Genomic DNA, 15983 nt, shown 5'->3' with positions numbered 1-15983 from the left:
CTCAGATCAGTTACGACTCGAAATTGCGATGAACTGCAAAGTAAAGACAGATAAGTGCTTTGGGCGACCAACGCTCAAGTAACTGACTGGATTCCGACGTGCTGCTCGGCAGGATATAGAACGCTCAGCCGGTGAATGTATGTCACTATGTTCCTTCTACATGTAAGTGTCTGAATACTTTTGTATCTATACGTGCGGCTGGCTAGGTGGCACTGCAAAAATATTTAATTCTCTGTCCACAGCTTTTGAAATAATTGTTACCGGAGATACAAAAGAATAAATATGTTGTGGTTAATGTAGATACATAGTCATCAATATGGATTGTATAGGTAATATCCCAAATGTGTACCAACTGCGATTTATCGTTTGTTACTGTGTTACAAGCAGGATTTTTAAAGCATACTATCTCTGCATACCCTGTCAAACATTTTCGTCTCCTTTATTGTTTACTGCTATCAGTATACTGTGGTAGTAAGACCTCTTTTATGTTGGAATCAGTTCTGTGCTAAGTCTTCGTAACTTCGCTCCAGTGAACGACTTAAACTGTTGTCTGCTCTGAAGTATCACAACAAACTGTAATATACCATTTACAGTGCTCAACTGACACGTTTGGGAAGCCAATAAATTAAAAAAAGAGCGTTTAAGTGTATCATTTAAGTTCAACGCCTTTGACGCACTGTGGGTGTTGTCATAATTCTGTGACAGTTGCTAGGACAAATTTAACCGTAAACGTTCTGGCAGCAGATCGTAGAGTAGAAAGAAGACGGTTGCAAGCAGTGGAAAAATACTCTCAGTTACTTGCCGGGGACAACACGTCGAGAATGATAGCGGCCTTCAAACATAGAGAAATCTCTGCAGATAAGAAGCGAGCGTCTGGGACACTGATATCGGTGAAAGGAGTTGTCCATTAACAGCAGCAATCAGGGGAAACTTGGATCTGATTGAGCAATGGAAAGACCGATATTATCGCGGTAATTTCCTAAGGAGTCAAGGTTAAATGATGAAGGCCCGATACGGGCGTGTGGGTGGGTGGGTGTATATATATAAGAGGCAGCGGTCGGCCGCGGGAAAGGTCACAACCGGGCAGCCATCATGTTGTGGAAAGCGCTGCTGTTGGCTGTGGCGGCGGCTTCCGCCTCCGCACAGGAGATCAACAACCGCTTCCCAGAAGGCTTCATGCTGGGGTACGCCACCGCGGCCTACCAAGTGGAGGGCGCCTGGAACGAGGATGGTACGTACCTCGCACTCCCGTCACGCACCACTAGCTACCGCTGTACAGTCCAGCGGAAATGAGACTCTTAGCACCTGCAGGGCCCCACACTGTAACAGCATACTTATATCTTCAGTCATTGAGAAAAGTAACGGCAATGATCCAGAACGAAGTCCTGTGAGAGAAATGGTCTTCAGTCCGAATACTAGTTTGATGGAGCTCTCCATTCTGTCTGTGCGTTACTACTGCAGCCTGCATCCATCTGAATCTCCCTACTGTAGTTGCGCGTTGGTCTGCCGGTTTTCACCACCCATTCCTTCTATCATTAGCAAACTGACGACAGCTTTATGTCTCAAGATACGTGTTATCAACCGATTCCTTCTTTTACTCAAATTGTGTCACAAATCTATTATCTCCGTAATTAGATTCAGTACCAGTTCATTGATTATTTGATCGAACCGCCTGATTTTTAGCGTTCTTCTGCAACACCACATTCCAAAAAATTGCTATTGTCTCGCAGCCTCCAATGGTTTTCCTATGTTTTATTACCATTTAAAGACGAACTCTGAACAAATCATTATATGCAATGTGATACTTATTTTTTGAGACAACCGGAGCGCTGCGACAGTTCATTTAATATAAGACACAAGGGGCCGAAAATGTCGGAAAATTCCTCAAAAGTTGATGACAAATACTGAACACGTGACTTCACCAGATGTACCTCGCCCCACGTGCAGCTGTTGTTGTTGTCGACACTCACCGGTTGAAGGGCAGTGCTACACATATGATGTGTTGTGAACCTAGCAGTTACAAAATGCCCGACGGCTCTTATGAAGGTCACCCCATATCTATAAACTGATGATACCTCCGAAATCACAGAGCGCCAGTCACTGGTTTTTGCCTGTGGTGCTGGCCTTGTTTCGGTCCCCCAACTGTGCACTGTAGCGGTTGAGCTGTAGCGGCTGTTGTGGTTGTGGAGACGTGAGTGTCTCAAGCGATCGCCAGCACATGGCGCTACCCATCGGTACATCTTCTGTCTCATCACTGTATTTTTCAGTGGTAAAATTTGGAGATTGTTCTATAATATTTTTGAGCTTTTACGAATATCCTCTATCATTAACGAACGTTTTCGAATGTTCTAGAATATTCTGGAATGTTCTAGAATACAACGCGAAAACGGCACACATTGCATTGATCCCCATTGCGGAAAAATCGTCTTACCCGATTAATTATGGAGTGTTGTAAAGACAGACGAACAACTCATCGACCTATGCTCGCTGGTACGGATAAACTACGTGAACAAAGAATAGTTGTGTGAGTGAACTACTTAAGCAACAAACAACGTACTTCATCAAAGAAATCAGCGAATACAGAGTATGATGCCAAGGGAAGGAAAAATGTTTAAATCCACTGATAAGACGATGGACCAAGGTGAAAGCCTTAACTTCTCAACTCAACTCCTAAGTCAGCTCATTACGTCCGGTACGCTCTCAGGAAAAAAATCTTCTAAACAACGTTTCAGGAAAGGAAATATTTGCCGGAAATTAAAGATACAAGCCACTATTTACGCTAAGAATCCCAATCATTCTTATTAACTGGCCGCTGAGCTTCGAAAAGCTCCAATTTCCGATGAGATTAGGTTCATTACAAAGGGCAAGGGTAATATATACCAGCGGTGCGGAGTGAATTCAAAATATTCGTTTTTCTCGCATTACCAACTATTAGGGAGCGGGTCGGAAAACCACAAAACTTACTCGACTTTTCGCCGGAAATAAAAACACCAACTGCGGTTTATAAGAAAGTATTTTGGCTAAGATGGATGCTATACAAATGAACAATTAACTGCATATTTTTTTCCAGTCCAGATAACAAATGGAAAAAACAGCAAGAACATCAGTTCCTTTTCAGTTAGTACTTTCATAAAACATTTCTAAAATACACCTCTTTTTAATAGAAACTTGTTTCGCTATTAACAGTCTGAATTTTGTATAATCCTTACTTCTGGCATTTCCTGTTGATTTGCTATTCAAATAGGAAACTTAGTCTACTACTTTTCGTGTCTCATTTTTCAGTCTAATTCCGTCAGTACCACCCTGTTTAATTCGTTACACTAGATTACCTCCATTTAACTGCTGTTCATGTTCAGCTTATAAACTATTTCCAGGACACAATCCATTTCGTTCAACGGCGGTCGCTACACGCAGTAGGACTGCGAGAGTGTCAGCTGGCCGTAACGAACCGTTTGCTGGAAAGTGGATTGTTCGATAAACTCACTCCAGTCACCGAGTAGCTCTTCACATAATATAATGAGGCGAAAGACACAGCTGGAAGTATTAACGGCGACAAGTTGCGTCTATTGATGGCAATACACCTCACTATTACGGCACTGGCGGTCGGTTTGGAGTGCTTGTTAACTCAACAGGCCATTAGGATGACCTGACAGACTCTCCATAGAGCACGTGTACTACGTTGGATGGCGCCCGGTTCAGTCTAGATTACCGGCAACGTTCTTTTATCACTATTAGGGTACACCTATTCTAAAGAAGACATCGAACATCAGAATGATCGGCCGTTTGCAAGACTGCGAGACTGAATTGTAATCAGAGAATACTGTAAAATACTATTGTTCACGACAGCGTGCGATTGTCACTACACGCTGTACAAATCACATAAACGCAAACTGCACATCTACGCCCACGTCTACACTCCGCAAGCCACCTTACGGTATACGGCGGAGAGTACCTGTGCCACTGCCTTCTTCCCCTTCCCTGCTCCATTTGCGAATAGCACGTGGTACTGAAGAATGAGGAGACGCGTTTGAAATTCTCGAAAGCTGTAGATACTGCGGCAGCGAATAGTACAGCAGGCAGTTCAACTGAAGAGGAATGGACTTCTCCAAAAAGAGCAAACACAGACGGTGGATAGTCAAACGCAGGTACGAGGAACGCGACTGCGAAGAAACCGTGGCTAAAAGAAGACGTACTTTAACTGATCGACAAAGGAAGTCTTCAGGGAAAGGCAGTAATACAGCAGTATGAGTCACTTAGGAACGGAATAAAATGGAAGTTCAGGCAAGCCAAGGCTAAATGGCTGCAAGAAATGGTGTCAAAGGTATAAATACTGCACGAAGAGTACCCCCTACCACCGTAACTGATTGCTGTAATAAAGTTGCCTGCTTGCGTGAACCAGATAAAGAGCTTCTCCACAGAGCCAAATGGGGCTTGGCATCATCTGTGGCAAAATCATGACAACACAGATAGGAAAAAATTTATAGTTATTTGTCAACAGAAACTTTACAAATACTTAATATTAGTATGAAGAATGTGCGTGGCAGTAGTTCAGTTCCACTAGCCTTGAACTGTCTTGAACACTGATTTATTTCTTAATCAAGTAAACGATAACTACCATCACTTGCAGACAGTCCGCTTGGGGCTTTTCTTAATGGCGCCTACGAATCAGTCCTGAAGCTGTTTCGAGGTACTGTTGGGGGTAGGGGGAGGGAGCGGGGAGCCATTGTCCGCTTGGGATCTATACTCCCTGGAAAAAAAGTGAAGAACCCAGGGCTTGTCACATACGTTCTATCGGGGACAAACGTGGCCACGTCAGAACCGCATCATCACACAATAGAGCTTCGTACCACGTGTGGACAAACATTGTCCTGTTGAAAAACTACACTACAGTACTGTCACATGGGAGGTGACGTATGTGGGCTCATGGTGTCTGTAACATAACCTTCAGTCACTACCAGCGTGACCTGAGGTCATACGCGGTGCCCCCGCTCCAGGAGCAACTCCGCTGTGCCTCTGCAAAAGACTGGAAGGATGGTTCTCTCCCCAGGTCGCCACCATACTCACCAACGATAGCCACCCGAGGATGGTGCAGTACAGCGCTGAACAGAATATGACGCCATTATCAGCAGTCCATGCTTCCCTGTCCATACACCACCAGCAGTTTGTGTTGTGGTGTTAACGGCCGTCTATGGACGGGACAGTAATTTCGTAGTCCGGCTGGTGCTAGTCACCGACCAGTCGTGCAGGATGACACAGAACGTTTCACGGAGTCGATTTCGATCTGTCGAATGACAGGTGCACATGTGAAGGTGCCGCGAAGTGCCTGGCGCACAATATGGCGATCCTCCGTTAGGGATGTCTCACACTGTCTACCAAATCCTTCACAATGAGCACGCCTACCCTGAAATTGCCGTGTAGTTGTAAGTCAGGCCACTGCCGCATCCGAATGCCCCACAGTTCTGGATACTGCACGATTCGGCCAGCTGGCCAGATGGACAACCCCAGTGACCCCCGTTTAAAACTCTGCCAGATGCTGATAATGTCATCGCACATGAATACGTGGCATCCTAGACAGTGATCACTCAGCATCCGATGCTGTTCATACCGATTTCACTCTGAAGTGCCAAAGAAACTGGTACAGGCATGCGTATTCAAATGCAGAAATGCGAAAGGCAAAGATCCTGAGTTCGAGTCTCGGCCCGGCACACAGTCTTAATCTGCCAGGAAGTTTCAGAAATATGTAAACAGGCAGAATACGGCGCTGAGGTCAGCAACGCCTTTACAAGACAACAAGTGTCTGGCGCAGTTGTTAGATCGGTTACTGCTGCTACAATGGCAAGTTATCAAGACTTAGGTGAGTTTGAACGTGGTGTATAGTCGGCGCACGAGCGACTGGGTACAGCGACTCCGAGGTAGCGATGAAGTGGGGATTTTCCCGTGCGGCCATTTCACGAGTGTACCGTGAATATCAGGAAACCGGTAAAACATAAAATCTGCGACATGGCTGCGATCGGAAAAAATATCCTGCAAGAACGGGACCAACGACAACTAGAGAGAGACGGCCGCGGTGGCCGAGCGGTTCTACGCGCTTCAGTCCGGAACCACACACCTGCTACGGTCGCAGGTTCGAATCCTGCCTCCGGCACGGATGTGTGTGATGTCATTAGGTTAGTTAGGTTTAAGTACTTCTAAGTCTAGGGGACTGATGACCTCAGATGTTGAGTCCCATAGTGCTTGGAGCCATTTGAACCATTTGAACTAAAGAGAATCGTTCAAAGTAACAGATGTGCAACCCTTCCGCAAATTACTGCAGATTTCAATGCTGGGCCATCAACAAGTGTTAGCGTGCGAACCATTCAACGAAACATAATCGATATGGACTATCGGAGCCGAAGGTCCACTAGTGTACCTTTGATGACTGCACGACACCAAGCTTTGCGCCTCGCCTGGGCCTGTCAACACTGACGTTGGGCTGTTGATGGCTGGTCTGGTCGGACGAGTCTCGTTTCATATTGTATCGAGCGGATGGACAAGTACGAGTATGGAGACAATCTCATGAATCCATAGACCGTGCATGTCAGCAGGGGACTGTTCGAGCTGGTGGAGGCTTTGTAATGTTGCGTGGCGTATGCACTTCTTGTGATATTGGACCCCTGATACGTGTAGATACGACTCTGACAGGTGACACGTACGTAAGCATCCAGTCTGATCACCTGCATCCATTCATGTCTATTGTGCATTCCGACGGACTTGGGCAATTGCAGCAGGACAATGCGATACCCCGTATGTCCAGAATTGCTACAAAGTGGCTACAGGAACACTCTTCTGAGTTTAAGCACTTTCGCTGACCACCATACTCCCGAGACATGAACATTATTGAGCATATCTGGGATGGCTTGCAACGTGCTGTCCCCCTGGTACTTTTGCGGCATTACGGGCAGCCCTGCAGGATGCACGATGTCAGTTCGCTGCAGCAGTACTTCAGGCATTAGTCGGGTCGATGCCACGTCGTGCTGCTGCAGCTTTGGATGCTCGCGGGTGCGCTACGCGATATTAGGCGGGTGTACCGGTTACTTTGACTCTTCAGTCTGTTTCCTAACATGCCTGCTAATAACATTAAAAACACGAACAATAGTGGACGTCGGTGGCCGTTCTGCGTGCCACAAAGAATTGCAATTTAAACAATTTACGCCAGAGCTGTGTACGTGTTCAAAGGTAAGCTACATCTTACCGTGTCTTCTGACTGCTTCACTTTTTTTTTCAGGCGGTGCGCTTGAGTGAGATAAGGAAGAAGCATAAAATACGAGGGCTGTTCAGAAAGTAAGCTCCGATTGATCGCGAAATGGAAACGACTATGATAATCCGATAAAGCTTTGCACAGAAGTGTTGGGCAGTGTCTCTAGTATGACCCTAGACAGCATCACGTCACTCCTCTCATTTCTGAGCTCACAGTGATTGCGTAAAGTTGTCTAGAGAATAGTGTCTCCCGCCAAGTACGAGGACCCGGTGAGAAATTTCGCCTGAAGCTATACAGCCAACATTACATAACTGTCGTGCAGTTTCTTCTACAAGGCAATATTCTCAGCCGCATTCTGAAGGGGCAATGAAGATGCTCCTGCATCGTTTTCAGTTGGAAATGTTTGACTACCCACAATACAGCCCGTAATTGACTCCGCCTGCGTTTCATTTCTGCTCACATGAACCGCTGGCTATGAAGACAACATTTTGGCACAGAAAACGAGCTGTAGGCCAGCGTAGAGAATTGGCGGAAAGCACTGGCGGCTGTCTTTTATGATGAGGGTATTGGAAAGTTGGTACAACGCTACGACAAATGTCTTAGTCAGAACGGCAACTACGTAGAGAAGTAGCTGGATGGTGTAGCTAACTGTTAAAAATAAAACATTTCTAATTTTCACTGTGGTTCCCATTTCGCGATCAATCGGAGCTTACTTTCTGAACAGCCCTCGTAGGTCTTCCCTTATGCCCCCGCTGTCGGAGAGTAGCCTGTACTCAGTTGCCCCTGAGAGCTAGGCAGCTCAGCGTGCACCTATGTACGGCCGTGCTAGTTAACAGCTCACTGGCCTGACTGCTTTCTCCCCGCGTGTTCCCACAGGCAAGGGCGAGAGCATCTGGGACCACATGCTGCACGAGCACCCGGACTGGGGCTGGAACGGCCAGAACGGCGACGTGGCCTGCGACTCGTACCACAAGTACCCCGTCGACGTGGAGTGCCTCGTGAACGCCTCGGTAAGTCGCTGGCCACCTACTGGTTACAAGTTTGTCCAGACCTGTTACAAGAACTGTTCCTATCAACAGACATGTCGCTCAATAAAATTACTAGCTGTTTAGCAGCAATTGCCCAGAGTAACTAGTCCAGTCCCGTATCTAGCTATTGTTGCTTCACCTGAACTTTCTTGAGTTTCTTTGTTCCTTCTGAACATGGTTTTTATTATTCGGCATCGACAGTACGTCTGACGTCCAAGGAGGCTATTCCTCAATCAACCTTGTAAACTGTTGTAGTATTTGGTTCACGTTACTTAAGAAAGGAGCATGAAGAACAGAATGAGCCGCAACTGCAGCGACAAAATTTGGAGATTGTTCAGGTATATTTTCCGAGTGTTTGATATAAGCAACCCGTGGTCTTAGTGGCTTATGATTTATCCGGTCTATCGCCCCAAAATGCTTTTGTTTCTGTGAAAACACATTTCGCAATGGTGACGGGGCCTGTAACGTCCAATCATAAAAACGTTCAGCTTCACCCTGAATAAAGGTGTTCCACACAGACTGAATATTAAAATGCGTTGGTATCAAGTGTAGCTCAGGTGAGAGGTCGGATTGGTACGAGTCCTGTGACGTACTGCCAGAAAATACTTCCACAGTGTAAATGGAGGTATTTCAGGATGTCAAGGTTGGCACCGTTGAAAACCATATTCGATGTCGTCTGGTAGCGTCAGGGTGCCATAAAATGGGGCAGTGGCGAGAGGAGCGATGGGTGGGGATGGGGATGCAAGAACGGGAAGAAAACCAGCGATGAGTACACAGCAAAGCTTACTAGCGTATCGGCAATTCATGTTGTAACGTGTGTTATTATGAATTGTGGGTATGGGCCTTTCACAAAATGAAACTTGGAATTAAATGACAAAGGGGTAGACGTATTTCTTAATGAGAGACTTCATTGCGGTTCCGACAGATCTGTGAAGTTATTTGTCGTCTAAGTGGATGGGCAGGTAGCTGTTTGTTTGATTGTGTTTAAGGTGTAATGGTTATGGAAGTAGCTACAAGTAGATCAGTGTTACACATCTTTCCACATGACTTGCATACTGTCAGCGGTAGCTGTCAAAAATTGCCGAGCACCATTATATATACATATACTGAATGTGAGTGAAGATATTTTTATTGGTGGCTGAGAAAAGAGTATCGAACAACATTACATCAATATTTACTTTACCTACAGACTAATAATTACAGCTGCTAGTAGTATGTCAACCTCACGTATAATGTGAACAAGACGAGAACTAGTACGGTAAGTTCCAATTTTACGTGTCGAGGTCTGTAACCGCGTGGATGGTGTGTGTGTGTTGCAGGCCGATATGTACCGGTTCTCCATCTCGTGGCCGCGCGTCCTGCCCACGGGAGACCTCGACAACATCAACCAGGCCGGCATCGACTACTACAACAACCTCATCGACCTGCTGCTCGCCAACAACATCCAGCCTCTGGTGAGCCCTCACCTCCCGCTCAGTTTGTGCACCACAAACGTCTGACCAGTGGTGAACTTCACAACATTTCTTGAGGGAACGCCATGTTTTATAGGATATAAGGAGGCAGAAAAATACTGTAGTGATCTGTAATTAAGTGGTAGTTGACTTCATACGCATCATTGCACCGCAGTAAAGCTTCTAAGCTTCCCTACTCCCTCTGTTTCGCTATATTTCGACGTTATTGCCGGGCGCAAACTGAATTGAGGCTATCGGACATTATACAGTATGAGTTCGGGGATCATATGCAGGGGAACAAGGGTAGGTTAAGAGCTGTGACCGAATGACCAGACAACGGTTTCAACGTAACAGTACTTTAGCCCGACCTCGTATTCCTCATTAGCTTTACAATACTATTTCACTCAGTTTAGTATCGTTTGTAAATTCCCTCCACCCCCCCCCCCCCACACACACACACACACACCCACACACCTCCGGAAAATTATTGAAGTTTAGGACCATTATTGTTTTTTATCATGTACACGTGATTGCCAGTACAAAACAGTTGATCCCCTTAAATCAGATCTCAACTGCGTTACTGGCTTCTTATTATAGTTTCCTTTGAAGTCTTTTATTAACAGTCTTACTGCTATCGCGTGACCCCCGTCGACATTTTTCTCACTTTATATATTCAGTAGTTTTCAACATACCTTTGTTCCCCTCAAGGTTTTGCCTACTTCCATACGTGACGAGAAATACTCTATCACACACACACACACACACACACACACACACACACAAACACAAACTCACTTTGTCAGCAAGACAGTACCCAACAAATATTCAACTCCCAAACAACCTGGCCATCACTGGATATGGTACCCTTACACGTTATAACCTGTATCATACTAATACCATAATTATTTATTGGTGGAACGCAATATATGATTTTATTTGTAGTTGAAAACTTGTAGATTTTGTGTGAAAAATTGTGAGCAGCTGCCTGTCTGGCGTATGTTGGAAAGTACACTAGTTTTCTAAGCACTTCATCACTGTTACGCTGTCTGGGCTTTTTCGTAACATTCTTCTATACGTCCCGGTCAGAGTTGGTCACCCTAGATATTCGATTATTACGTTAGCAAGTCAGCCATAATACTTGAGTGGCACATAACAACAAAACCATGGTGGGTCACAGCAAAATCTTAACAACAGTTTCTTTTACCGAAGAAACTGTCTCAGAGTTAAAAAAAAAATTCAGTTACACTGAATGGGGGATATTTCGTCGCAGAAAACACCTGCTAGACAAGTAAGCTTCAGCATGAAGTAAGTGCATTCTAGAAATACACACATCAAAAAAAGTTTTGCATCTCCTCGGATCCGAGAGTTCCGGAACCCGTACAGAAAATTGGAATAGAGATCAGCATGAACATCATTTCCGCCCTTTTATTGCTCATGAAAACAACACATTGCATGTTGTACTACCATACAGCGAGACCTTCAGTAGTGGCGGTCCACACTGCTGTACACACTGGTGCCTCTAATACCCAGTAACAAGTCCTCTTGCATTGATGCAAGCTTGTTTTCTTCGTGGCATAATGTCCACAAGCTCATCAAGGCACTGTTGGTCCAGATTGTACCACTACTCAACGGCAATTCGCCGTAGATCCCTCAGAGTGGTTGGTGGGTCACGTCGTCCACAAACAGCTCTTTTCAATCTATCCCAGGCATGTTTGATAGGATTCATCTCTGGAGAATATGCTGCCCACTCTAGTCGAGCGATGTCGTTATCCTGAAGGAAGTCATTCACAAGATGTGAACGATGGGGTCGCGAATTGTCGTCCATGAAAACGAATGCCTCGCCAATACGCTGCCGATATGGTTGCACTATCGATCGAAGGATGGCATTCACGTATCGTACAGCCGTTACGGCGCCATCCATGACCACCAGCATCGTACGTCGGCCCCACATAATGCCACCCCAAAACACTGGGGAACCTCCACCTTGCTGCACTCGCTGCTTCCTTTGAACATCCCTCATCACTGCCAGTTCGTTTAACGAAAGTATCAAAAATAGCAGCTTATACTCAGACAGAGATGATATAGTTATCAAAAAGGAAGCGTCTGCTACGTAACTAAGATATTTTTGGTATATAGTCGACTACGTTCAGCCGACTGAACTAAGCCTCTCAAATGATATAAAACTATGATATCCTCTCGTTGTCTACCTCGCAGATACATTAGATAAATTCATCGTAGCCGGCATAAAACTGTAGGAAAAAGTGGCTTCCGTTAAAGCTAAAAGTACCTCATCTTCATTCATTGCCAAACTAGATCCGTAAATCAATAACCTGAGCGGTCGTGAAGTCTGTCACTTTCCAGATCTTCAAGAAACTCCACGCAGCGGCGGGCAAGCTACAGACAACGCTTCTTAATCACTGCCGAAGCAAGCCAAAGAAGATATGTAGACTAGGTTCATGTTCTATAAAGCTTTGAAATGCCATCGTGAGTACTCAGTACATTTTTAGTCTTCGGGGAACAACTTGATGAGAGACGGAAAGACGAGTTGATTAATTTTAAACATGACCGCGAAGCCTATGCACATCCAGTGATACGTCTGTGCAGTCGAAGTTGGATTAACTGAAGAGGTAGAGAAGATATGAAGAAGGACTCGGACATTCGCTACGAGTATGTTTAGTCAGTACGAAGACTGTGCCTGAAGTTCTTATCGAACTCCAATGATAGATGTTACAAGAGAAATGTTTTGTACTGTGGAGAGAAATAGTGCCTTAACTCCGAGATCATACATTACAATACTACTCGTTAAGCCTATCACTCCGTCCAGCTTACGTCTTGCGCAGTGGCCTCGAGGACACAATTAGAGAAATTCTGGCTTATGCACCGAGATACCTACAACCTCTCACAGTGCGTATCATCTGCATATGGTAAAGCAAGAGGGAGAATGGTTCTGTGTGCTTTCCACCGTACCATACAGTATCTAGTAGAGTACATTTTATAAAGTTTCGCAGTTCCTACAAAGGGAAAGATAACCGAAATCTACTCAGATTATTTCTATCTCCCTGCTTACCGTTTCGAAATACATTATTGTCTTTACAGCTGAAGTTATTTATTCACTGAAGGTTACATTCAGAGCTATAGATACAAAGTTTCAATTCAGACTAGCAACTGGTCATACGTAGTTTGATAACGTAGCGCAGCACAATGCGAGTTATGTTTGACTTGGCTCTGAAGTTGAAGCAGAGCCGATGAGATGTTGTAAACAACTAAGTTCCAGTTCCAGATGATCTGCCAATGCTACAGGGTTCTCACCAGGACGTTATTTGGTTGCGCAGGTGACGATGTACCACTGGGACCTGCCGCAGGCGCTGCAGTACATCGGAGGCTGGCCCAACCCCATCATGGCGGACTACTTCGTCGAGTACGCCAGGCTGCTCTTCGACACCTACGGCGACAGGGTGAGTGAGGGTCTGAGTGAGCTTTTGGCGTTCTCTCGCTCAGTGGCAAAGTCCAGTAAATCCACGGGATCGACCTGTTTGTGGGACCAAATAAAAATTTTGATTATAGCCCTAGGCCTCCGTCGAGTTAAGTGTTCTTCACCTGAACAGCCGGCCGGAGTGGCCGTGCGGTTATAGGCGCTACAGCCTGGAGCCGAGAGACCGCTACGGTCGCAGGTTCGAATCCTGCCTCGGGCATGGATGTGTGTGATGTCCTTAGGTTAGTTAGGTTTAATTAGTTCTAAGTTCTAGGCGACTGATGACCTCAGAAGTTAAGTCGCATAGTGCTCAGAGGCATTTGAACCATTTCAGCTGAACTACACATCTCCTATTATGCAAACTTGCTTTCAATTTTTCTATTGTATCTTCAGCAGATTTCTGCTCACCTAGTTTCTAATGTTGTTCCTCATGATATTCGGGACTATTGTATTCGTCTTGTTTCTCCTTAATGCGGTTAGCCAACTGAGCACTCCGTCGCTTGTAGTTTACGGTTCTCGTTATGGCCTACGTATCAAAAATAACTTTAGCAATAAACAAATTTCAGTGCACCCTAATACTTTTAGAGTGTCCAAACAATAACTATTCTTTCATTCTGCAGCAAAGTTTGCGCTTGTATTAAACGTCCTGGCAGATCAAATCTCCATGTTTGGGTAAGGCCTTAACAAACTATTTCACTGGAGCCAACTTAATGTGTAGCTTTTTTTTCGAATCCTCGAGGGTGTGGCACAAAAAAGAAAAACCAAAGAGATACCGGGTGTCTCTCCTAAGATTCGTTAGGCGCTTTTGCTCTGAAGTTTCAGGTGGTACCTACAGGTTCGCTACTGGTAAGTGTATCTGAAGTCAACCCAGACGAATAGTGGTCATCGCTTTTTTTCAAGCAACGCACGGTATGGACGTAAAGCGTCGGTTTCTTCGCGGTAACAAACAAAATAGTTTTTAAAGTACAGTCTTACGTGTCCATTCGAAAGAGCGGTCCCCAATTTGTCTAGTGCCGTATTGTTTTGCGATTTGTATGAACACGGACAGTAATACAACAAAGAATAACCGGTACCCCAGCAGCTACTGAGTAGCTCTTCTCTCCCGCATGGTGGTAGCAGTCAGCGGGGCCAAGGCAGTGCTGCCGCTGCCGGTGTACTGGTAATTAACTGTGTTTCACTGTCCGCGTTGATACATATCGATGAAACAGTATAGCGCTAGAAGAATTTTTGACCGCTCTATAGAATGGGCAGGTAAGATTTCCATTTAAAAATCATTTTGTTTCCAAGCGGAAGCAAATAGAAGCTGTCTCTCTAGACTGGGCATCGAGTTACAGACGTCTTGAGTGGTCTTCGAGGTGTGTGACTCCAGCTACACATTCCAGTAGCGAACGTGGGACTAGATAAAAATTTTGACTATAGGACTTGGCGAAACACCAGGGAAAACGCGACTGACGACTGTTAGGAGACGCATCCTGTGTACCACGGACTTCACTCCTGGAAGAAAGAATGCGGTGGCAAACCGGCTTAGCTGCAAGTTAGGAAATTGCTTCCAGAATGAACCTTTCACTCGTCAGTTTCATATTAGCATTAACTGGAATCGCATTTGAAACATGTACGTCACGTCGCAAAAAATGTGTTTCTTTTTTAATATCTTGTGTTAATTGTAAAACTGATGGCTGTTACAGATTTTCGTTATCATATTACGATTCAGAAAAGTAAACCACGCGAATAAAGCGCTTACATTAAAAAATTGTTTTTTCGTTGTTGGGTTGCATTACAGCTATAAGAGTCACTCCCAAAGAAATGAACAACATTTTTTCCAAAAATCCGACTTTTGTTCTACATCTTTGCTATTCACGTGGGTCATAGCAGCATTCTTCCAGCTCGTATTCGCATTTAATTCCACCTGTTTCGGCAAGTCGCGCAGCCGTAGCACTTCGTCAAGACGGCTGCTTTAGCTGATGTTCGTTTGAAGGAACGTGCTGTTACGGAGTTCCTGTGTTGTGGGAACGAGACGGTGAGCAGCATTCAGAAGGCAGCGCGGGGACGAGGCTGCAGGTCGCAGAAGGGTCTGTCGCCGGGCAAGCAGACTGTCCACGTGGTGGTGGCGGGCACGCCGGCACTCGCCACCCCCGGTGTAGCGGCGCAGCGGGCACTGCACAGACTGCCGGCAGTGTGCACCTATCCACTGTCCGCAGTCTGATTCTGGCTGCTGACTATAAAAGTGAGCAAAGAGCAGATGAGCGAGTGTGAGCACAATACTGAGACTGTTGAGGTTGGGAAAGGCTTGCTCCAGGTGGGTTCCGAGAACATTCGCGGAATGAACACCCCTTCCCCCCACTCCACTATAAGAACCCCCTCCCACTTGTACTAAACCTCCAGAAATGTCTTTTAGCCAGTTTACCCGCAGGGGATGGTGTAAGAGGCGTACACCATGACTGGCTGCGCTTCTCCATCCGATTTTTGCGGAGATTAAGACAATCCGGCCAAGATCTATCTTAGTGAGTCGTCGTGTAGGATTCTCTCTACCTGTTTTGCCGAAAGCTCTCGAAGTTTATGTCCTTCGCAAAAGCAGTACAACACTGTCGGGTTTCCTGTCAAGTGCAATTGTACTTCCAGTGAATCTAAGCGATGAGGCGGGGAGCTATATAACATTCAAAAGGGATGCCATTATGTTGATTTATTTACTAAACACCACAAAATGATAATAGCGACACAATTAATAATTTATTTATTTATTTAATCGGATATCTAGGGCCCCCGACGGGCAGATCGTTCGCCGGGTTCCGGTCTAT

At 45.5% G+C, this 15983-nt stretch overlaps 1 protein-coding gene across 1 annotated transcript in view; it reads left to right on the top strand.

The window, feature by feature from the left end:
• The first annotated feature begins 1084 nt into the window (after positions 1 to 1084).
• The window catches only part of LOC126095241 (myrosinase 1-like), a 34847-nt gene continuing 19948 nt past the window's right edge, over positions 1085 to 15983 (top strand). The window contains exons 1-4 of the mRNA XM_049909993.1: positions 1085 to 1231; positions 8114 to 8247; positions 9585 to 9719; positions 13049 to 13171. Coding sequence (XP_049765950.1) covers positions 1093 to 1231; positions 8114 to 8247; positions 9585 to 9719; positions 13049 to 13171 — 531 coding nt within the window. The 5' untranslated portion in view covers positions 1085 to 1092. The remainder of the gene's footprint in view (positions 1232 to 8113; positions 8248 to 9584; positions 9720 to 13048; positions 13172 to 15983) is intronic.

This window comes from Schistocerca cancellata, chromosome 8 (genome assembly GCF_023864275.1).
Source record: "Schistocerca cancellata isolate TAMUIC-IGC-003103 chromosome 8, iqSchCanc2.1, whole genome shotgun sequence".
In the NCBI taxonomy this organism is placed as follows: Eukaryota; Metazoa; Arthropoda; class Insecta; order Orthoptera; family Acrididae; genus Schistocerca; species Schistocerca cancellata.
Note: the sequence above shows the minus strand (reverse complement) of the source record. Positions and strands in the feature narration are given on the sequence as shown.